General features: G+C 47.4%; 3 protein-coding genes across 3 annotated transcripts; 2 read left to right on the forward strand and 1 right to left on the reverse strand.

Annotated features, from left to right (window-relative positions):
• Nucleotides 1-1,418: 1,418 nt before the first annotated feature.
• LOC128713414 (ubiquitin-fold modifier-conjugating enzyme 1) lies at nucleotides 1,419-2,130 on the reverse strand. The gene is made up of 4 exons (XM_053808274.1): nucleotides 2,008-2,130; nucleotides 1,807-1,938; nucleotides 1,571-1,738; nucleotides 1,419-1,505 (listed from the first exon to the last, which is right to left on the reverse strand). The coding sequence occupies exons 1-4, from the start codon at nucleotides 2,128-2,130 to the stop codon at nucleotides 1,419-1,421; spliced, it is 510 nt and encodes a 169-aa protein (XP_053664249.1).
• Nucleotides 2,131-4,857: 2,727 nt separating this feature from the next.
• Nucleotides 4,858-20,623, forward strand: LOC128713788 (transmembrane protein 131 homolog). Its single transcript, XM_053808656.1, has 3 exons — nucleotides 4,858-7,362; nucleotides 13,400-16,462; nucleotides 18,563-20,623. The coding sequence occupies exons 1-3, from the start codon at nucleotides 4,858-4,860 to the stop codon at nucleotides 20,621-20,623; spliced, it is 7,629 nt and encodes a 2,542-aa protein (XP_053664631.1).
• A 2,004-nt stretch (nucleotides 20,624-22,627) lies between these two features.
• On the forward strand, nucleotides 22,628-23,887 carry LOC128713913 (glucose-fructose oxidoreductase domain-containing protein 1). Its single transcript, XM_053808785.1, has one exon. It carries the CDS (start codon nucleotides 22,628-22,630, stop codon nucleotides 23,885-23,887), a length of 1,260 nt encoding a protein of 419 aa, XP_053664760.1.
• The last annotated feature ends 367 nt before the right edge of the window (nucleotides 23,888-24,254 follow it).

The raw sequence follows: 24,254 nt of genomic DNA on the forward strand, positions 1-24,254 counted from the left end.
TAGACAGAAAAGATCATCATAATGGCAGCTTTAGTCACGTTTAATATTGCAACAGTTGAATATTTTATTCGAATCCTTGGAATCCAGAAGAAACAAAGCATTAACCTTAGTAAATTAATCAATTCCGAAGGATGTTTGTTCAACAATATAATTAAAGAAATATTCAAAATAACTTGAACTTAGCGTTGATAATGGTACCCGGCAGCGCTGCTACCGCAGATGAAGACACATGGACTTACACTAACTATACTAATCATTTTGGTGCAAATATGCAAAAGGTTACACGCGCGGCCTGATAGCAATAGCAAAAGTTGCTGGAAAACAAACTGCAATCATAGAAGGGTTTAGCAGAGATGCTTGGACGTGTGTGACGAGGGTCTCCCTTGTCCAAATCCAAAGAGAATGTAATAGTGGCAGGGTAGAAACAAGGATAAGAGAGCAAGAAACAAGCATATATATATACAACACATGGTAGATGTAGTAACAGAGCGAAAAAGTGACAATTTAAAAAGAATGGTTCCGTTTGCTTATTACATTTTAAATGTACCGCATCATGTACACAACCGAAATCCACAATCGTATAGCCAAAAATGGAAACCGTTGATGTTTTTTTAGCTGTTGATCAAACACGTTGTCGTGTGATACTATACTTGCGGTAGAGATAAATTAACTGAAATTATTTAAATTAAACCTGCACCTAATATAATCTCAGGCAGTCTGATGGAAGGGAAGAAACCGACCGAGAGGTGGTGGTTCGCCCTGTTAATAGGCTGATGATAGGCGAAGAATCGAACAAGGTATATCAACAACATCTTAGAAACAGGCTGTCAATAGAACGTAATGAATATATTGCAAATCTTCCATCAGTTGATAGAATGAAATACACCACAGTAAATAATCGTACATCTACAACTTTTACCAACATTCGAAATGTACCCAGAATATCCAGGGCATTGGGACCTCCTGAAATATAATTATGGGGATCGTGGGAACTGAGAAAAACAAGAAAAGCGAGCTACGGGTGCTGGAAAAAGTTGGGAATTGTGAGGGAGTGCAACTAACGACTGCAAGCTGGGTTTCGTTCGGAGGGATATCGCTAGGCAATTGTACAGAATGAGAGCAGCATTAGGGGAAAAAATCAGTATCAGTAAAAGAAATTAATTATACTATTATATACTATCCGTATAATCTACACCGATGAAGCGAAACGTGTAGTGCAAGAAATAAAACATTGAACAAAAATTGAACCAAGAGGAAAACTCTTTTATTTTTGCATGCCTTTCTCGCTGGCGAACAAGCAATTGTTTCCTTGTCTCTTTTGTTAAGCAACAGTTAATAATGATAAACGAGTAAATAAACAAATCTTTCTTTTAAATACCAGTGGAACGGATGGTAGGAAAAAGCTGGGTGACCAGTCCCTAACCAGACGTTTCACCCTTTTCCTGGTACGATATGACGCCTTTCTCTATTAGATCCGGGACCTCGACAGCTAACCAGGGTGAAAGCTAAAGCAAAACACAGTCCAATCGTCAAATTCTTGCTTGTGGAGTTGTGGAGATGCAGTACTTACCCCCAGTGCCATCGCGTGCGCAATACCGAACTTGGGCACATTTCTCGCCCAGAGTGGTTTGAAGTGGTCGGTTAAACAAATTTTACCCCCGCGGTACATTTTCGCAGTCTTTCCATCCAGCTCGGGCAGTGCAATTTCGGGCGATGTTGTGGGATAGGTAACTGGAATCTGTCGTGTCGGTTAGAAAACGTTCGGTTAAACATTGGAAGCATATCTTCAAGCCGGGTTTTACGTACATCAAACTCCACGTCGAACTCGTACTTGTGTAAATTGTGCATGTACCAGCATTTTCCGAACCATTTCGTGCCTTCCTTGTTGGACTCTAACCGGAACCAATCCATGTCGGATGATTTGTTGTTTTGCACGTACTGTAAAAATCGAGCAAATGATTTTATTACGTTCCTTTCCCTACAATTTCTTGCACTGAACAATCTTACCTTGATTAGTGCTTGATATTCCTCCTTCAATCGTTGGACCCAAAGTTCCTTATCTCTCGGGCCTGCTTTCGTTTTGAGCAACGGAATGCCACTCAAAGCTTTGCGTGTTCCATCGTCCACCATGGTGAGCTGTTAAGTAGATCGTTATAAAGTTTTTTATTTTCAGTAAAATTTTTTCGCTCAACAGTATGGAAAGGGAATGTTGTTTTCGTGATTTCTTGCGACAGTTTCCATCGACGTGTCAACATTGGTTTGGCCAGCACACACGTGCATCCATTCACCAACGAGACCATACCATACAATGAGAATGGAGAAGTACTTACAGGCAGCAAAACAAAGTGTTATTTTCCTCAAAAAGAAATCGTATCCTTTCACGTATTGATTAGAACTTGTTAAACGTTTTATGTTGCTCCACTGCTCAATTTCAATGATGTGTAAATAAACACAGAGCTGTCAAGAACTCCAGCGCCTTGAGGGTGAAGCTGCAATTACACGTAAATTCAACCAGCAGCTACGGTGGCGCCATCTATTAGTAAATGCAGAACCCAGCTTGCCGAGCGGTTTTGCCTGTGCTGTCATTGTGATTATCATCCCCATCGACTCGAACGTATAAACGCACCGCGCACGGTGGCCCGATACGTCAGTCGTGCAATTCGGATGAATCGTGCGCTGCAAGAAACACGGGAAGGATCGAACGAAGATTTCGTTTCAAGAAAAGCAAAAACAATAGCGTCGCGAGCGGAAATAACGGTACGGTTCCCGTGTTCCGTGGTGGAAAACCTTTCCGTAAAAGTGCTGTTCAGGAGGGACTGTTTTTTCCGGTTCGATAAGAAGCGTGCCCGAAAGGGAAAAGGACGGTGTGTGTTCGTTCTGCGCTAAACCACTCCGCCATCTCCGCACACCACATCCTGTTGCGATTCAGTCGGTCTCGGTTTTCGGTCTGCACGGGGTGAAAATTCTCACATTTATTTGCCCGCGAACTTATTTACGGAAATGTAACACCTTGGCCGTTGTGTGCGAACAAGAGCACACCATCCCCCCCAACGGTGATAGTGGTGGCTGCTACACCCACAGCATCGCGTCAATAGTTTCGCTAGTGTGTTGCTCGGGTACTGCAAATTGCATCGGATGATTTTCCTTGGCCCGCTTGACAAACAACCCGCTCGGTTAGCTCCTTTTTTGCGCGTGTCCTCCCTCCCTTCCTCATTTCCCGCTGCGTTTCCCTGTTCCACACCTCGCGTCCAAAACAGAAAAGGAAGGACACCGTGTGGTGTGTGTGTTTTGTCCACTGTTTTACTTCTGCTAAACCGACCGCAGTCGGAAGCTAATAAACCACAAATTGGCAAAGGAAACGCGTGTGAATCGAAGAAAATACGCTCCAAGGCAACTGGTTGTCGTTGGCGATCATCTCTCGACGTGTTGAAGAATACCCCAGCTGCGTGTTGTGAAGAATAGCCATCCGAATTCGGTGCCCTTTTTAGAGCTGTTTGTTGATTCTGTGCAACTCGCCGTAACCTCTGCGGCTGAAGGAAATCGTTGATGCGCGAGAAAAATCGCCTACTTTTTGCGAAAGAATGTACACGGGTGGCGCAGGCTTCTGCTTTAGCCACACACGCGTGTGTTTTTTTTAGATCTTCTAATTGCGTGTGCTTATATACGGTGGAGCGTGCGCTCACGTGTGTGTGTGTGTGTGGGGGGCGATGGGGTTTGTTTGTGTCACGTCGACCTCGTGCGATTGTTGTATTCCGTTTTATCTCATTTCACAGGCTCCCAGTAGGCTTTCCTTATCCATGCTAACGAAACAAAAAATCTTCCCTCTCTTTCCTATCGCAGCGAACGGTGCGTGCAAGTGTGTATAGCGAGTGTACGTAGTGTGAGAGTGCGAACTTTTTTTTTTAGCCGAACCACAAACGCAACGCAAAAAGGAGCACTGCGCGCCATCTGGTCTCCAAAACGAAATGCTGCCGGATGCGGTTTAACGTGCCTGTCCGGTGCTCGTCGGGAAGCGAACCGAAACACAAGCGAAAGAACTCCTACCAGGGGCAATAGCTGGATAACCCTCCCCCGGTAAGGAAAGCGGGCTCCGTAGAAGACTCCGCTGTGTTTGGTGTGGGGCCGCGCCACGGAAAATATGAACTGGCTGTCGTCGACGCCGCCGTCAACATCCCGTGACCAGCAGCATCGTCAGCCCCGGTCGCCACCACCACCGCTACTACTGCTCTGCCCCGCGATCAACCAAATGCGGCGAAGTTCGCCGCCTATCAGCTGCACAGTTTCAGCTAAAAAACGCAACAACCGCAGCAACGGCAGCAGCAGCAGCAGTTGCAGTTGCCGGCACAGCGAAGAGTGGTGAAAAGTGAAGTGACAAAAATAAATAGCAGGCAAAGCAGGCGAGTGGTGTGAGAGAGAGAGAGAGAGGGAGAGTGAGAGTGTGCGGTTGTGAAGAAAGTGTGTGAAACAAACGAATATATCCACAGCACGCGGTGCCGAGTGCATCCTTGACAAAGTAGGTCTCTGTGTGTAGTTGCATCCGAGCGGTAAGGTAGGCTGTGACAGCTGCCTGCGTGTGTGTTTTTTTTAACCGCCTTGCGTCTTAGGCCAGTTCCTTCGCGTGTGGTGACAGCGAGTAGAAAAAAATCGATCCTAAGCGACCAAGAAAAGGAATTGTGCGTGTTCAGTGCGTCTAGTGTGTTGTGACGAGGGCGTTGCGTGAGGGCAAAACCAACGCGGTGGGTGTGTGTGTGTGTGTGAGTGTGTATAAGCCTGAGGCAACAGCACCCCTCAGGGCTCCCGCACATTCTCACCATTTGAAAACGGCATCACCAAAGCACCAGACGGCACCACCTCACCATGTTCACAGTAAGCGGCGAAGAGACCCAGAGCAGAAGCTGGATGAGTAGAGGCAGCACCAGATATCACCGATGGACGGTGAGAGTCCTTGTGCTAGTGTTGCTAGTCCTGTTGCAGCTGGAATGGCAGGTGCACTTTCAGACGGTGGCAGCCGCCCCGGATGACACGTCCGCGTCCGGTTCCACCACATCGACATCCACACACAGCTCCACCACACAGTCCGGTTCGTCATCAGCATCATCCTCGTCCCTGATCGACGGGATCATACTAGACGAGGATGGTGTGCTGCTCGGTGCGGCCGGTCAACAAACGCTCAGCGAGGAAGCGGCCACACATCTGCACTTTCTCCCGTCGCAGTTAAATTTCGCCCATCGGTCCATCGGTGACCCGCACAACCAGCTGATAGTGCTGTTTAATCGGCACAAAAACCGCAGCGTCTATCTGGGCTCGATCTCCGGCAGTACGGCGGAATTCTCCAGCTCGTACTTCAAGGAGAAGGTGATACCGCCCGGCGGCAACACCAGCTTCAATGTGGTGTTTCTGCCCCGCAAGCTGGGTGCCGCGGATGGATCACTGCTCGTGCACACGTCCTTCGGCATGCTCCGGTATCCGGTGCAGGGCGAAGGCATCGAATGTCCGTACCGGTTGCGGCCGCTCGTCGGACTGCAGGCACCGCTCAATGCGACACTAGCGCCGGAGATCACCCTGTACAACCCGCACGATACGCCGCTCCAGATCGTGGAGGTGTACAGCAGCGGGGGGAACTTTCAGCTCGAACTCCCGAGCGGTGCTCAGGAGGGTCCGCAAGCGCTGTGGGAAATCCCACCGCACAGTACGCGCACGGTGATAAGGGTGCGGTTTCACGCCCGTACCCCCGGCAGTCATCTCGCGTACGTCCGAATCAAGATCTCAGGCGGTGCGGCAAATCCTTCGCTCGTCGACAAGATGCTGGTCGTACCGATCGAGGTGGAAATCTCGAAGGAGACGGGGTTGTACTCGCGGATACCATTTCTGGAGCTGGGCGTCACCTCGTCCCTGTCGGAGGTGGTCAGCACGACGGCACGGCGTACGACGGCCGCGCAGGCACTGGCCGCACCGGTCGTGGACAGCGAGTGTGGACTGAGCGTCCGGACCGGCCGGAACGTGACCCGGCTCACACTGGACCTCCACAACTCTGGCAGTCAGTCGGTGCGGGTGAAGAGCTGGCTCGTGCAGGCAGATGATATGGAGTCGGTGCACTGTATGCAGGTGCTGGTCGGCGAAGGACCGACGCTGCACGTCGAGTTTGATTGGTCCAAGTTGACGAGCGAACGGCGCCACATCAGTGGCCGGATATTGCTCAAACTCGAACGGATACTGTCCTCGCCGGACGGGGGTGAACATGCGATGGGGGACGAAGAAGACGCGGAAGAGGATGGTGAGCAGCAGGAGGAGTTGCAGAGTCAGGAGGAAACAACGGGCGCGGAAAGTCGACAGGTGGATGAGTACGAACGGGTGGTTATCCGCATGAACGAGTACGAGGGAACGGCTACTTCCACGGAGGAAGCAGTGGGGGGAGCAGAAGGGTCCGAACGGTCGAAGGTTGTCCCGAGTGTTTACGCCATACCGTTCGCCGGTGAGGTGCTGAAGGGTAGCATCCAGTATAACGAGGAAGTGTTGCGGTTTCTCCTACCGGCACACGATCAACCATCCGCCACGGTTAGGGAGGAGGAGGAGGCAGCGGGCCGGGGACGGGAGCTGGTCGTCCGGAATCACTTCAACGTGCCATTGTCCATCACGAACATTAGCGTACCTGAGAATTGTTCGCGCTACTTCGCGATCGAGCACTTCCGACCGATCGTGCTGCAGCCGAACGACGAGCGAACGTTGCTACGGATCCACCGGAAGGTCACCGATACGGTGTGGGCCGACACTCCGCAACCGTTCACGATTGTCACGTCGTTCCGGCTGGCGACCAACATTAGCGACTACGAGCTGCCGGTCCAGGGGTACAGTGGCCGGTTGGAGCGGTTACTGTCGCCCACGGTGCGGGACGCATCGTTACTTACACCGACCGGGTTGGGTGTGCAACCGGCGGGCAGGGGTGACGCGGGCGGCGGGATGGAAGGGGCAGGAGCGCAGGAGCTCGACTTTGGGGTGCTGCCGATCGCGACGATCGGGGAGGCGCTGGTCGCGTTCCGCAATCCCAACCCCATCCCGATCCCGATCATCCACTGGAAGGGGGCGATCACGTCGGACGGGGCGGTCGGAGCGCCCACCATCACGGTCATACTGCGGGGCTGTGGGCCGCTCCGGTTGGACGGGCTGGTGTTCTGCCACACGGTACAGCCGGGCGAGTGGATCGTGTACCAGATCAGCGTGCAGAGCGGTACGATCGACAGCTACCAGGGCCGGTTCACGGTCAAGACGGACTACGAGGAGGTCGTGACGCCGCTCCGGTTTACCACGGCCGTTGGCGAGCTGCACCTGATGCGTGAGCGGTTGCGCTTTGACGATTGTTTTCCGGTAAGTGTACGAAATGTATGAAACGGGGAGGGAGGGAGGGGTGGGTGGAAAGCTCCACGGTGGGATATATAAGAGGGGATCCCGTTCAAGTTCAGCTGGTGGGGGTTAAATGAGCCACGGCTGCTCTGGGAATTCAGGACTGCATTCGCCCTGAAGTTGCCATTAGTGTTGGGTATTAATATTAGAATTATTACAAGTGAACGAATGAATTTGAATCTCTGTGTCAAAGACTCGTGAATCCTCTAAGATTCATGAATCAATCAAAATTTGTGACCTCCACCTATGAACTTGATCTTCCAAGGGTATGATCCGTCCCTACTTTGAGGATTCATTAATCTTTTGAGAGTCGATTCCTGATGTGAATGACTCTTCTCAAGAGATACATATGGATGACTCTTCTCAAAAGATTCATATGAATGACTCTTCTCAAAAGATTCATATGGATGACTCTTCTCAAAAGATTCATATAAATGACTCTTCCCAAAAGATTCATATGGATGACTCTTCTCAAAAGATTCATATGAATGACTCTTCTCAAAAGATTCATTTAAATGACTCTTGTCAAAAGATTCATATGGATGACTCTTCTCAAAAGATTCATATGGATGACTCTTCTCAAAAGATTCATATGAATGACTCTTCTCAAAAGATTCATATAAATGACTCTTCTCAATGATTCATTTAACACCACACCACACTAGTTGCTATATCAACAACGTACAACAATTTTCTATACCTAGGGTTAATGGTAGCGTGGTAGCGTTAAAGTGATTTACAGTATTTTGTTTAACGAACACTTGAAATACGTTTATTTATTCTGACCTTTTCCGGAAATTGTTTCCGTAAGTTGCCTCATCCTAGCCATGACTCTAACGATTGGATATTTGTGTGTCTTCACTTGAGTTACGACTAGTAACGAATCATTAATCCTGCGCATAAAAGGCACAGGATCTATCGAGATTTTCACTAAGACCGGGCTTGCTTTTAATTCTCAGGTTGCTGAATTATTGTATGAAGTTTCTTAAATTTATAGATAATTTGTATTACTAGTACTAGTAACTGATTATATATCAGCAAAGGCTTTCGGGGAACTAATATCAATAGCAATATGCACATTGCTGGAATGTTATTTTGTGCAAACATGTTATTTTCCTGCATTTTATCAATAATTGTTGGCTTTGTCAACTAATTACTGAATGTTTGATTTATGATGCACTACCCACAGAACGGCTTGAGTAATACGCTAATACGACCGAGGGGGGGAGAAAAGTTATAAACAAACAATTTAAGCAAATGAAGCACATTATGGGCACTGGGCCAAACACCAATGTTGACCCTGGCCAGTGGGCGACATGACTTCAATGTATCGAACGACCCGTATGTTTATGCCACGAATTTCTGGAACATAAATCCCGATCATCAGGGGACCGTCTCGAACCACACTTCCTGCCCGTACTGCAACATTTTAAACATACCACGTTTCGGGCAGGGTTATGCTGTTGGGTTCTGTTTGGTGAAAGTTTCTCCATACCCGGGCGACAACGGAACGGCAAACCAAAATCTCCCAACGGATCGATCGTAACGCCACCAAAATCTCCATTAATGGTGTTGAATTTCAAGAGATCGCCAAATGAGCTGACCGGACCGATCGGTCCGGCAGCGGAGAACAAGTTCGCGCCACACGACAATGGTGGTGTGGTTTGGCGACAAAATGTATGCAAAATGTTGCCGCGAAGGAGCGCCCGGTGGTGGTTTGTTGTTTTGTGGGGGTTCGTTGTTCCGAAAAGCCATATCCAGAGTTGGAGTGGCGTTGTGGTTGTGTTTTATGGGGTACATTTTTGTCCCATATGTAGTGTTGCAGAGGATTGCAGAAAGTGTTAAGAAAGTAGCGAGAAATACCGGAAATTTTAATTCATTTCATTTGCTTACGGATAATAATATCTTACAATTTCTTTTGCTTGAACAGAAAGGAGAATGTGTTTTCGTAGGGTCACGTTACAGTATCATGGTTTTGCCTTTGGATATACAACGATTGTATGTGGCAAATATTTATAATGAGCCATTTAAGTTGTTAGATTAATAATAGTGATAAAGCTATTGATAAGAACTGCTACACCACAACAAACCCAAACCAACAAACCAACAACAACCCCTACCCACTATGTAGTCTTGCGGTTGTTGTTTTCAGGGTTTTTGTGTGTTATTAGTTTTTTTCTCTCATTTAGTGATTAATTTTGCGATAAAGCTGGTTTGATTATGGTACCAAGTAGGAAATTCCCAGAGCAGTTTGATTTTATTACTTAACATTACTAATGATAAAATGTTTAAACACTTTTGCAGTTATTCATCTCTCATTTTTTATTGAGAGCTAAATTTGTTTCGCTTGGCGCTAGAATTAAGTGGAATTTTTAGCTAAACATTCGTGACCAGAAACTTTGGTTTTGTCTAGCACAGCCAGAACTGGTTTGGATGAAATTCTGACAAGACAAAATGCACTTTTTCCTTCCTTTTTGTCTGCAAGTTGATGATAAATATTTAACACTCTTAGACAAAACAAAAAAACAGGATCGAAATGTTACGGAAATGAGTGAAAAAAAGTACGCGGAGGGTGATATTGGTTGACATTTTCTTGGGTTGAATCGGAATGGGATGTTTCAGTATGCAAATGCGTCACGCAGATGTGTGCTCCATTTCGTATCCTTGGAGTTATGGTGGCTCTAGTGTGTTTCTGGTTTACGGAGTAGAGTTTTTCGTCTTTGAACACACTTCAGAAAAGACGCATTTTATGCTGGTAACAAAAAAGAAGGTATAGCACGCCGGTTTCCTGCATCACTGTCGTCTGTTACCACCGGTGTTTGCCGCGAGACAAGCTTCCATGTGTGTTTGATCAGCTGTCAAATCACTCCCGCATGCCTGGATTCCACTGCAGTGCGCAGTACCTTCGGCCAATTTCGCACTCGATAAACAGATCGTGAAGAGATCGTGACTCCCACTCGAACCATGCGCGTCTCGCGAATGGCGTATGAGGGAAGCGCACGAGTATCTGGAGTGGTTGGTAGTAATTATCGCTTTTTTGCCATTTAAAGTGGGTGAAATATCTGAAACGACACTTGTGCTAAGACATGGACATCAATTTTCGCTGATTGGAGCTCTCGGAAGGTATTGGACACTTGAATATCTAGCGCGAACTGGATTGGTTCGATCTTTAGTGGCGCTTTGAAGTGAGTGGTGCGATGCGCTGGGTTTATTGTTGGTTGAAGTTTGTTTCCGATTCATGATTCTGAATGAATCTTTGCACTAAATGAATGAATCTGAATCTATAATTCAAAGATTAAAGAATCCTCAAAGATTCATGAATCATATAAGAATTCTCAAAGATTCATGAATCATACAAGATTAAAGAATCTTCAAAGATTCATGAATCATACAAGATTTAAGAATCCTCAAAGATTCATGAATCATACAAGATTCAAGAATCCTCAAAGATTCATAAATAATCCAAAATTGAATGAATCTTTTGGGAAGAGTCATTCAAATGAATCTTTGAATCAATTCAAATAAAATCGATACATCTTAGAAGATTCGTGACTCTTAGATGATTCATGAATCTTGGATGATTCAATACATTAATGAAGATTCATCGATTCCTTATTGGAATGACTCCTTTTCTAAAGATTCATACGAATGGCTCTTCTCAAAAGATTCATTAAGCACAACACTAGTTGCGATTGCCACCATTCTGTCCCCATTCTAAATTTGGGTTGATTCGATAGCTCACGTGTTGCGCTGAATGTTTAGTACTCATACACGTTAAACGGCAACGCTCGGCAACTGGAGAAAAGCAATGCATTTTTATCGTGTCGCGATAAGAAAGGGGTTAGTGAGGTTCAATGAATCTATGGCCACTTTTGCTCCCGACTGTCCACACGCTAGACAACGCCGGTTCGGCCCTACATTCGCTCATATCGGTTTACGCGAAGGCCACCTTTATCGTGCGGTACGGTCACCCCGAAAAGGAGTTCGTGTGCGCAATCGGTTTGCACTTTAGGTGAACTCGCGCAACAAGCCGCTTTGTCCCAGCACCGCGTGACTGTTGCACGGCCGTGCTCCCATTTGTCGTTGTCGTTCCTGATGTACATATCTTGGCCGGAGATCGTGTGGGGAGGTTGTTCTTTTGCATTACAATCGCGCACTCTCGTTGCGAAGCGATGATGCTTCCTTGCGGAGGCCTGGTTTTGTTTGTTCCGTTGATTATCAGCTCGAATCAAACCACAGCGTAGAGTGCCACGGGGTAATCGGTAGGTGGTCGGGCGATGCTAGACAACAACAGAAAATCTGCCGCTCAGCACGAAGCCTAGAATCGTGGATCCCCCGCCACTGCTCTGTGAAGGAGAGGGATAGAGTGGAGTTGGTCTTTTTTTTTATGGGACTGATAAGGTGGTATGTTTTCGTAAGTGACCTTGCCGTTGTGCTGATGTTTTCCTGCTCTGTCGTACCGTTCGGGGGCTGTTTTATAACTTCTCGTACCAACACAAATCAGCTGATAGTGCACGATCGATCACGGGATTTGCGTAAGATTAGACAATAATCGTTGCACACGGAAGCGGGCACGATCGTTCGGGGCGGTGTCTCTTCCGGATCTTCCGCCAGTAAACACATTTACCTGGCCCCACCGTACGAAATCCTGGTGGACTGGTGGAAAGTGGGCCATTAGGTCCAAGGTGTGCACCAGTTCGGGATACTCGAGGGCATCTCGGATCTTAGTCAACATCACGCTGATAATGATCGGCTGAGGACATGCATCATGCATGTACAATGTTTCGAAAAGTAAACGGGGAAACACAACTGTAGCTAATGATCGATAACACCATTATCGGTGTGTAAAACTGGCAGGCGCCAGCTTGTTGTCCGGCAACATGAAACAAACCGCTCGGTTGTCGATGGGTGTGCGGATGTATTTAGCTCAAAACAAGCATAAGTTTACGTGTCGGTCTGGTTGTATTCTTTCCTTGCTTTGTCGTTCATTAATCAACTGCAAATGAAGGAGAGAAGCTTGGCCGAATAGAATCGATTTCCTATTGAGTTCTATAAATGAAAGTAGGCTTTAATGCACGCCCATGCGTAAGAATGTTGTGAGAGTTAGGGGTTTGTTTCTGGGGCCATCGATTTGGTTAATTATTTTCGGAACAGGGTCTGTAATTGATCCAGTACCTCGCCTTAATTGCATATTTTGGTGTCAATGTATATTAAATTTTATTATTATTATTATTAAACAGTTCCGCAAAGGCAGACGAATATGATGTACACAGTGCCAGGTTAATGCTGAAGCACAAATAACTTTACTGTCTGCAAAATCAGATATGGGTTCGAGACTGAGTTATACCAAAGCATTGAGTGGTGATATATCGAACAGGTTGACTTTCTGCCAGTTCTTCCGGAGGGATGAGCATGGCGATAAAGAATTAATTTTTTTTCGGACAAGGGACTGTTTGTGTTGTATCAGCTACATGATGTGCAACATAATCTGAATATATGGTCAATTACAATAATATAAACAAAAGTACAATAATACAATACAATTATGACACTACAATACAATAACATATGGTAAGTTATTGAAAAATATCCAATACTTGGTCTTGGCCACGGATAGAAAAATGGGTGAGGCAGTGTAGTTAAGCATTACTTCAGTTTCAATCTTCGTGACCAACTAATTCGCTGGCGCGATCCAGAGTAATGCTTACAATATATTCTCCCAATTGCCGAACAATGTAACGCATTTTTCGGGAATCCCATTTTTGGTATCGAATTCCAAATTGCCAACAACGCATTATGTTTGCCAATAATATAAAGACAATCAAAAAACGAACAAAAAAAAAATTGGCAATATGTAAATGTCCGTATGCGTGCGCGCCCACCACGGCCCGTGTTGCATTTCACAATTGCTTTCACTTTCCACTCTAAACTGGTTTGCGTTTGTGTGTGTGTGTGTGGGATTGATTTTAATTCTTCTTCTTTACTCTCTACTCATTACCAGGGCAAGCTATGCACGCTGTCACTGTTGGCCGCCTCCAGCTTTCCGACCAAGATCCAGATCGAAAGTATCCGTACGGATGTGCCCGGGCTGAGCTATGAGTTCCTGTCGCCGGACAAGCAGCGACCACTAGCACCGAATCAACCGGTCGCCCTGTACCCGGACACGGTCACCAGCATCGGCCGGATGACCCTCGACCCGAAGGCCCACTGTGGTCCGGTGGCGGACTGTTACAGCAGCTTCGATCTGCTGTCGAAACCGTTCGGCGTCAAGTGGATGGCCACGCTCGACTGTTACGAGCAGTATCGGCGGCTGGACAGCGATAAGCTGCTGCAGCAGCTGCAGCGCTACGCGGAGATGAGGCAGCGGCTGACGAGCGTACAGTTTCAGGTGCTGGCCGAATCGAGCCGAAGGTTCGACTTTAACGCGAGCGTCGATCTGGTGTGGCCCAAGCTGCTGGACGAGAATGTGTTCTTTCCGACGCTGCAGGTAGAGCAGGAAGCGGTCCGCCTGATAACGATCAACAACCCATCGGATCAGATACTGTTCGTGCATCTGGTACTGCACGACGTGGCCATCCACGGACGGCAACCCATCGTGGATGGTGGCGGTGTTGGTAGCGGCATCAACCTACCTCCCGAGGTGTTAACCGCCTGTGACAACTGTACCCTGAGCGAGGAGAGCGTCTTTTCCTTCTTCCTGTTCGACAGTGACGACATTTACGTAAATTACGTCAAACCACAATCGTTTCTGCGGATCGCGATCAAGTTTAGTGCCCAGCTGCCCGGCACCTACTCGACCGTACTGTACATGCGCAACAATCTGACGCTAATTGATGCCGCCTGGATACAGGCACGGGCCGTTGTCCCACTGTTCAAGTTTGGCAACCGGCGGCCCGGTTCGCCAACGGCACTCCAGTTCGAAATCACCGAAAAGCACGCGCAACCGTGCTACGATCGGTTTTATCGCAAGCTACGATCGGAGGGACGCTTCAAGAAGTACTACATCGATGCCCAGGGCCAGAAGCACGATGTGACGCAGGATGAGCCGGTGGCGGGTGACGGCGAGGAGAAGAAGGACTTTGTGGTGGAAACGAGACGGACGTTTACGGCGCGCAACTACGGCGAGGTGCCGATCCTGATATCCGGCATCCGGATCGAGGAAACACCGTGCGAAGGTTTCGGCTTCAAGGTGCTGGACTGCACGCCATTCGAGCTAGCGCCGAACGCTAGCCGCAAGATCGAGATAGCGTTCGCGCCCGATTTTACGCTATCGCGCGTCATGCGCGTACTGCACTTCGACACGAACATAAACCACTTTTCGGTCAACTTTACGCTGCTGGGCACGGTACCGATGCATCGGTTAGATGTTTGCAACGAGGTGCTACCGCGACCCTGGTTCGAGTACTGGTTCCGGGCCGTACTGTTCGTCGTGTTGCCGACCGTCCTGTTCGGTACTTTGGCTGCCGCCGTACTCGACTCGAACCGTGTGTTACGGGTCCATTTTTTGAGCCTCGTGCGCGAGAAAGGGCCGCTGCAGCCGCCGCTTGATCTGCGTCAGATCGCGCTACAACATTCGAATGCGGCGGGTGATGTCGGGAAGGAATCGGCCAATGGTAGCAAAGATGGACGGGCGGGCAGTGGCGGCAGTGGGTCGACGAATCATCAAAACGGTAGCGTGATCAGTTCGTCCTCTACGGTGGTATCCCGCAGTCATCGTAAACCGGATCGTAAAAATGGAACACACACAAAGGGTGGAACGGCGACGGCAGCGGCAGGACTGCAGAACGGAAGTGCCAGTAGCAGTAGTGGAGCTTTCTCGGGCGAAAGTACGGCCAGCCGATTCAATCGCAGCTGGACGGATTTTACCACCAAACTTGGCGCGACGACTAAACCCATCCTTACGGCTGCTTCTCCCACATCGTTAACTTCCTCGCTGCTAGATGCGGGTGGCCGAGCGTTACAAGCGACCCTTACCAAGAGTCGCCGTTCGATCACTCCGTCGAAAGAGCAACAGCAACAGTCGTCGATCAGTACGGAACTTTTGACGTCCAATTCACCTTGCAGTAGCAGCGGTGGAGCAACCAAAGACAGAACGAAATCCCCTTCGTCCACATCCGAAACGGAAAACAAATGCGCCAAGAATGGACCGTTCGGTGGAAAAACAGCACCGAGCAGCGCTTCAACCAGTGACTTAACCGGCGTGCTTGAATCAAATTCAACCGCCAGCAAGCAGCATCACCAGACGAACTGTTCGACGTCCTCATTGGCGTCTACGTCGTCCACCACGTCGTCCTCATCGTCCGTGGCAGCAACGGATGAACCGGCCGCAGAAGAGCGGCCCATTTCATTGACGGCTTCTTTGTCCCTGTCCTCGCCATCCTCCTCCTCCTCTTCCTCCTCTTCCTCGTCATCATCGTCATCATCGTCGTCGTCTTCTTCTGCGTCAACGACATCCTCGTCGTCTTCGTCACCATCGCCAACGTCGAAGCAGCAGCACTATCATCATCATCAGCACAATCATCAATCCAAACAGCAGTCTGCAGCAACAGCAACCACCAAATCGAACGTGAAGAAAACGAAAAGCCTTCCGGTTAGCTACGAATCGGTGGTTGTCTCGTTGGCATCGGTGTTTGCCGCCACTAGCACACTGTCGAGAACGGGAACCACCACCACAACCTATACTAGTCAGAAACCCACGGCAGAAGTAACGTCGTCGACGGTGGTCACATTGGCCACTGGAGTATCACCGACTACGAAGGATTCGGTACCATCGGTGCAGATAGCGACGAAGGAAATCCCAAGCAAATTACGGACCGGACTACCGAACCTTGCGAATGGTAAGCAGCTCGTGGGTGCATCAAATGGTAATGGATCGACCAAAGCTACGTCGACGCCCAACAACAAGCAGCAAGAATCATCTGTGAGCTGTGTGAAGTCTGGCGGTGAGAAGGCCAATCCGTTTGGTGGTACAATCGGAGCAACCGACATTGGCGGAAAGGAAAATTGTTCCAGTGGTAATATCATATGCCAGGAGAAACTGTCACTCGGAAACGGAAATGCACAGGTATGATAAAAAAATGTACAATGATAATTTTGTCATTGTTTTTAGTTACTAGAGTTACTAGAGTTAGTTACTAGTTACTTTATTAGTTACTAGAGGATGAGACGATCGGCCAAACAGCGAATAAATTCCTTTGTTATGTAAATCGAGATCAGTCGGACCTGTCCAGCAGTTAATAGCCTGGAAGGAGCGACTGAAGGTTCTTTCTTGTTGAATGGTTAAGGATAACGTCATATCGTAGATCACCGAAGAGACAGGCTGTTGCAAATGTCACAAAAAAAACTAATAATAATTATATTTTGGAATAGCTTTGTTGAGAATCTGATCAGCTGATGATGAGTTTGTTAAATCGTATTGAACATAGGACTCAAAAAGCTGTATTGCATTCGATTATTGATTATGTTTAAATTCCCATCACCAAAATGAGTCCATTTTTTATGCATACGTTAGTTCGAAGCACATGCCGATTTAAAAAAAGGGTTCTATTCAGTTGCATTTGTTTATAGGTTCATTTATCAGTCAATCAAGCGGTGAGCACTCGCTGAGAGCGAGACGTAGCGGAACCGCTCAGGTTGATTGACGATAGCTGCAAGACGATTAATGGCCACAATCTTACACACGACAATGTTCGAACGATGTCTCTCGGACTCGTGCCTTTTAAAATGCGCACTGTTCTTCTGTCGTTCGTTTTGCGTACGCGGCCGATGCGTTGTGCTGCTGAATGTTCTGTGTGTGTTGAGGTTTGCGAGAGGGGTTTGTTTTTCTCTTCTTACCTATGGTTGTGTTTTTAGATCGCCGCCGCTGTCAGTACGATACGAAACTCTCGTGCGTATTGGATGGTGTCGCACGTGAGCGGGCTCTGATTGCAGGGGATGGTTTTTTTTGTGCGTGTCTGTCGGAAGCGTGTAGGACGGTAGGAAGCATGACGCACGTGGTGTAGTGCTGTAGATGGTGATCCATGTGCGCGGGGCTCCATGGAATGTTATGCGTTCGGTGCGCATGCTAAACCATCGACGATCGACGCCCCGTACGTACATCGAGCGTGTACACTATTGCGCGCGATCTCGTGCTGCGGAGTCATGCTCAGCTATGCGCAAGATTACTGTCCGCGGACGATATGACAAAGACGATTAGGTGTATCGAGAACGAGAGAGTGAGAGAGGGATTGAGCTGTCCGTCCTCTATCGTCTTTATCAACCCATCACAACGGTGACATACACGGGGCGACAAATCGACGAGTTGTTGATGGCTTCGTGCACATCAAGAATGTTTTTATTTATTTTAGAACTCAAAAACAAACAGCGCAACGCATACACATGCTGTAGTTGTCTCTTGGCCCTCAGAATCGTTCTAATACAGGGATCGGCAAACTTTGCGAGGACAGAGAGTGTCGGATTGAAGTGAATTATCAGCACAACTGTTTTATTGCGATGCTTTCATAGGTTTATATTAAAGTAAAACAAGAAACAAATGCTTTGCAATTGCAGATAAGGCCATCGAGCGATGGTTATGGAGGCAGTATGGAGGCAAAATTACTAGTTGATCCCTGATTTAATAAATCGGTTAAGATTATTTCATTGCATTAAGCAACGGAAACCCCAATCGAACAGGCAATGGTACTGATTGTTACTCGAATTGTTTTGCTTTAATTGATTGCCTCTTGAAGTATGCGTATGCTGCTCATGTATGTGCTTCTTAATCACCGAGACTGTAACATTTTTTTTTCGTTTGTTTTCAATTCCGAAAAGAGAATGCAATGTGTGCATCCGCTTAATGTCAATACACTCGGGTGATTTTCAGCTACAATGCAACGGTTCTATTATCTTGCAATGAAAACGAACCCATGGTCCTGCTTTGCTCGAACCAAATTCAAGCATAATGAAAGTGGGAACAGGCGCAGTCTTAAAATTAGATTTCATTTCACCGCTTAGCCATATATATTGTATGGCGCTCTAAAGCGACAGAGAGCTTTGAACTTTGATAACATTAACTTACGTCATGTATTCGATGTTGATGGTTGGCCCGAAAATAGCGCTAGCACATTGATAAAGACGATACTACGTTTAATTTGGATTGGGCTGATACCTTTTCGTTTCGTTTTAGGTGGAATCGTCACTTCAGCACCAGCAGCAACAACTGTCGCAAACGAAAAAGTTTAGCAAAACACCTGGCCGTGAACGTAAGCCGAACCAAAGCAAGAAGGGCACGAACGGTAAAGGGACTTCCACGGGCGGTGGCGCACAGCATTACAAGGGAACGGCACTTCAGTTCAATACTCCCGCGCAACAACAGCACAAATCTACCACGCTTGGCACAATTCTGCAGAACGCATCCGTACCCGTGACGTCGTCGGCTGCTGCTGCCGCCGCCACGGTTTGGGGCGAAAACTGTGCCCGATTCAGCGATGTCGTTGCCCAAACGCCGGCCACAAAGGTCGGCGGAAAGCAATCCACGGTTAGTTCGCTCTTGCTTAGCATGGAATCGATTCCCTGGTTGTCGGGCGTCTCCGGTAGCAGCAGCAATCAAAACGCTGATAAATCAACCAATCATTTACGTTCACATGGAAGTAATGCTTACGGGACAATGGCGGGATCAAGCGCAGGCAGCACACAAAGCTATCGGAAGCCACTGCATTCTTTGCATGACCTTCCCAGCACTGGTTCCGTGTCATCTTCCTCCAGCACGAACGCTCCGAATCGTATCGAGCAAAAGTCAAAAGACGATTGCTATATTGGTGGATTGGCGCTCGAAAAGGAATGTTCGGCACCGTTTGTTGCCACCAGTGCGTCACCGGATCTGGGTCCGATTGGAACATCCAAAAAATCACCCACCGGTGGACATAACGCCGATGGTGACGAAGAGGAATGCGATGGAATGATGGCACATGTGGCGGGCGGACGAGTCGGCTCCAATATGGCTAAATGTTGGGAACCATTCGGAGGACACGTTATCCACAATCCGACCCAACTGACGGGTGGTTCTAGCAGTGAGGCATCGGCCACGATTAGTAAAACAATGAATGGTGGACAACAGTCGGACAGTTTCTTTTCCCAATCGTTTACCGATTTCCCGCACCGGCAGAATGATCAATATCGGGGCATTGCTTCGATGGCGAGAGGAACGAATGGAAACATGAATGGAATCACCACATCGTCGCTACTTTCAATTGCTGGCCACGGTTTTACCGAACACTCTACCGGGTTGCCTAACGGTGGTAACAATCAACAAACAGACATCGGTGGTTCGGGAGCGGTTGAGAACGATTTTATGGATGCTCATCGTGCATCATTTCACTCGTCCGGACAGCAGCATCAACACCAGCAAAACAATCACCACGATTGGAACAACACGATGGAGGCGCATTTGCAGTGGCCCATGTCTACGCACAAACCGTTGGCCTCACAGTCGGGCGGATTGAACCAAAACTGGCGCTCGGCGGATTTGTGGAATAGTCTGAACGCGCACCATCAGTATCAACAGCAACAGCACCACCAACAGCAGCAACAAATGGCTTATGAATCGGTACTACACTTTCGCACACAGCTGGCAATGGCCACCGCAGGAGCCAACCAGCTGTCGGGAAATCATCCGCTCCAGCACCAGCAGCAAACGGTTCCGGATGTTAGACTAGGCCATCGTACATCGAACCTCAACGATGCGTGGCTAGGTACGGCAATGTCTTCGGGGCAGACAACGGTGGCCCCGCCGCCCGGCTTCTCCAATCATCTACCATCGGCGGGATCACATGCGAACATGAGCGGTTTGCCATCGAATAGGATTGTGTATCAAGATCCACAACAAGCGTATAACATGCTACTCCAGCAGCGACTCCAACAGCAGCAGCAACAACAGCAGCAACAATCGCAACAACAGCTCATCCGTCAACTTTCATCCGAAGAGCCAAACATCATTGGCGGCGGCAATGGTACTTCTGGTGGTAATGCTTCTGCTTCTACGGCTGATCCAACATCTGGGCAAACAACGGTGACCGCAGCAGTAACAGCAGCAGCATCAACAGCATCTACGTCCGGCTCATCAACAGGTACTTCGGGTTCCTCCTCGTCCTCTTCGTCGTACGGCCCCTTTCAGTTCCCTTCGATCTGGTCTCCGGTTAACAATATCAATGCGTGGGCTGCGTCTACGGAATCGTCCGAGGAAACATAGGCTCCGACTGTAGCTTACAGAGGCTTTATTTGAATTGCAGCTGAATGCGCATTACGTGCTATGCTCGATTTATTTGATTTGTGCTGATTTTTTTTTCTTTTTCTTTCATTTTACTTTATCTTCTAAACAAATCCCTGGCTATTATAACGGCATATTGGCATATAGGCAATCTATTTGAAAAACGTACAAGCTAAATTTTGCTCCCATTTTTTTTTCTTAACTTTTGCTAAGCTTTGTGGTGCTTGTGGTCAAAATTCAATGGACACGTATCATTGGACCAACAGAGCAATACAGCGTCAAACGATTTTGAACATGGAACAAGTTGGAAACTTTCAAAATATGTTTTTAAAACTGATAAGAAGAAAATTCTGCCTTTTGCCATTGCTAAGCGCACAAACTGTTTTTCTTAAGTTTTGTTTGTTATTTTTTTTTTATTTACAATTAGCTCTTCTTAACCTTACGGCCACTGCTAGGGTGTAACAGGTTGCGCTAGGTTATGTTTTTATCAATTCTAGATTCTCCTTCCTATTTGCACCAGAAATCTTAGAAAGAGTACGAATTTTAGTTCGTTTATTAATTTACATTATTTCTTTACTGTTTTTTCTTCAAATTCGAGCGTTTTCGGTTTACTTTGAGCTTTAGTTCCGTGTAGCTTTCCTTTAGTAACACTTTTCCAACACATGAAGATAAATTTTGGTTGCGTTGCGTAAATAATTTGAATTACATTTGAAATGAAACGAACATAAAAATACTGCTTTGCAAGGTGGAAGTGATTTGTTTTGATTGATGTCAGAAAGGATCAACATTTGAAACCGACACTTTCAATGATTAATGCTGCTACTAACCGGGTGCAGTGTCCGTTACTGGTAAATGAGATGGGCTTTGCTTATAATGTTCTGTTTGCACCGAATTTACCCGTTAGGCATTACGTTTACTTTCTTCCTTCACACAATTCTTGAACGGCTATGAACGAAGGACATTGTTGCATACATGAAATAGCACATGATAAGTAAACCCATAAAAAAGCAAACTGGAGTATTCCGCTATCGAACAACTTAACTATTAAAGCAGAAGACTTCCACCACATTGGCTCCCGCGCGGCCATTATTGGATCACCGTGTTACCGTGTTGGTGGTATAAAGCATGTGACGAAGCGACGAAGATAGAAAAACAAATATCTACAACAATACAATATTACACACCAGAATCATATTACGATACATATTTGTTGCTCGTACGGCACCCGTGGCTAGAAACAAAAACCTGATGAAATAACTTTTACGCATGATGTGGACTAAACGAACAAAACTCTCGATAAAAATGATATGAGGATACGAACCGGCACGTGGCAGTGTACGGATAATTGATGATGATGATCATGGTGATGAGATGATGATAAAACCGGACGAATAATGGACCCTCTTGCTTGTGCAAAAGGCTACGAAACGATTTGGATGAAATAAAAACGCATGCACACAAAGGTGTGTAAAGATGAAATAATCTGCAAATGAAAGCGATAGCAATGAGTGGTGATTATTTTACGAAAACTATGAGCAGAAATGAGAAATAGAGCGAAATCTGTTCCGCATGAGGAACGATAACTGCTTTCAATGTGATTTTGAAATGCATCGGGCCTGTCTATATGCGTTACAGAATGTAACGCTCCTTTTGACAGTTGAACGTTACGCAGTATATCAGAGAAAACTGAAATAATTTTTTAGTGATGTACATATTGTGACTAGCAGAAACGCCTGTTCTGTGATCTTTTGTGTGAAATTAGTGGTTTTTGGTAAAATGTTGTTATAAAACATTTCGAAAACTTGTCACCTGCGTTGACCCAGTGATTGTTTATGAATACGGCATACTGTCAAAGTGCGTTGATTTGTTTACAGTTTCGCGAGGCATGAAAAAAAAACAACATTCCTACGTTGCTGTATCTGTCCGTGTTCCGTGTCGTGCGTTTATGTGTTTCCAGCGGTGAGTGCGTGATTCGTCCATTGGAAAATGTTGCCAGGAATCGGAATGTTCGGCACGGGCGAAGTGACCCACGTGCTCGTGCCAATTCTGCGTGACAAGGGCTTCAACATAGTGGCGATATGGGGTCGCACTGGGAAGGAAGCGGAACAGGCTGCACTCGAGCTGAAGATACCGTTCCACACGGCCAAGATCGACGATGTGTTGCTGCGGAAGGATGTCGATCTAGTGTTCATCACCTGTCCGCCGTTTCTTCACTCGCAGATATCGGTGAAGGCACTCGGCATCGGCAAGCACGTCGTGTGCGACAAACCGATGACACTGATGCAGAGCGATGCCCTGAAGATGGTCCGTGCCAGCCAGTATTATCCGACGCTTATTTCCATCGTGAACCACTCACTGCGGTTTCTGCCTGCGATTGCACACATGAAACGCGTCATCCAGGAAGGTTACATTGGGCCACCGGGCCCCTGTCTCGATCAGACGCTAATTGATGTGAAGGTGCGAATGGGTCCACTGTTCAACCGGAAACGGTACGACTGGCTGTGCGATGAATCGATGGGTGGTGGAGCACTTAATCTCGTCGGCAGTCATGTGATAGACCTGGTGAAGTTCCTGACGGAACGGAAAGCGGTGCGAGTGCATGGAACGGTCCGCACGTACGCAATGTATGCATCGCATTCGCACACGGGCATACGGAGAGTTGCCGCACCGGACGTTTGCACGTTTCAGATGGAACTTGAGAGCGACGGTAGCACATCCAGTGCGCTCGTAACGGTCAACATAAATTGTCACGAGTCGAACAACGCGTTTCAGCAGGAAGTCGTCATTTACGGTCCGGCGGGTCATTTGACCGTGCGCGGAGGTGATCTGGTTGGTCACCGGCTGAATGCCGATACGGGCGCCATCAAGGAGGAAATGTTGTACGTGGACGTGCAGGATCTTCAATTTTCCACCTCCGACACAACCCTGCCCAGACCGTATGTGAAGGGACTGTGCAAGCTGGTCGGTGCCCTTCGGGATGCTTTCCATCCGAACAAGGAAAGTGCCGGTTGGATCAAGGAACCGGTACAGGCAGCAGCCACCTTCGAGGATGGCCTATACGTGCAGGCAGTGCTGGATGCGATTCGCAAGTCGAGCAACGAGCGGTGCTGGACGAAGGTGAACGTCTGCACCGAATCACCAACAAACCAACAGAAGCAAAATGTACTCGCCAATGCTGCTGCCCGCATCGCATCCGTCTCGGCCATCCGGGCCGATCCCAGTATTAATCATACCGGATACTTTTAAGCGATGTGCGGATGTAATCAACCTAACCCGCTTTTTGGTTACGTTACGGAGCGAGATTGCTTGGCCCAATCATTTTTTTTATAGCAACGTTTAGGGAAGCGGAAAGTATTGTTCTTTTTTTACACCACACACATACACAAATCGTTCTATTTATTGTGCATTTTTTCTACTAATAACATACTAGTACTATTTAATGCCTTACGCGAACAACAATGGGTGATCTTGTCGCGATCACAACTTGCTGAAAAGACATCCTCTACGCTGTACTTTGTCTTTTTGATACTCGTGGAGTACAAAACTTTACAATCATTCTCGGGGGGGTTTTTATCGTACGTATGACTAAGCTTATTTATTCTTTTAAAAGTTC

The sequence above is a fragment of the Anopheles marshallii genome, chromosome 3 (genome assembly GCF_943734725.1).
Source record: "Anopheles marshallii chromosome 3, idAnoMarsDA_429_01, whole genome shotgun sequence".
Classification (NCBI taxonomy): Eukaryota; Metazoa; Arthropoda; class Insecta; order Diptera; family Culicidae; genus Anopheles; species Anopheles marshallii.

Coding starts and splice junctions, on each gene's coding strand:
- LOC128713414 (XM_053808274.1), bottom strand. CDS start 2,130: ATGGTGGACGATGGAACACGCAAAGCTTTGAGTGGCATTCCGTTGCTC. Junction 1,739..1,806: donor AGTTCGACGTGGAGTTTGAT/GTACGTAAAACC, acceptor CCGACACGACAG/ATTCCAGTTACCTATCCCAC. Junction 1,506..1,570: donor CGCACGCGATGGCACTGGGG/GTAAGTACTGCA, acceptor GTTTTGCTTTAG/CTTTCACCCTGGTTAGCTGT.
- LOC128713788 (XM_053808656.1), top strand. CDS start 4,858: ATGTTCACAGTAAGCGGCGAAGAGACCCAGAGCAGAAGCTGGATGAGT. Junction 7,363..13,399: donor GCTTTGACGATTGTTTTCCG/GTAAGTGTACGA, acceptor ACTCATTACCAG/GGCAAGCTATGCACGCTGTC. Junction 16,463..18,562: donor TCGGAAACGGAAATGCACAG/GTATGATAAAAA, acceptor GTTTCGTTTTAG/GTGGAATCGTCACTTCAGCA.
- LOC128713913 (XM_053808785.1), top strand. CDS start 22,628: ATGTTGCCAGGAATCGGAATGTTCGGCACGGGCGAAGTGACCCACGTG.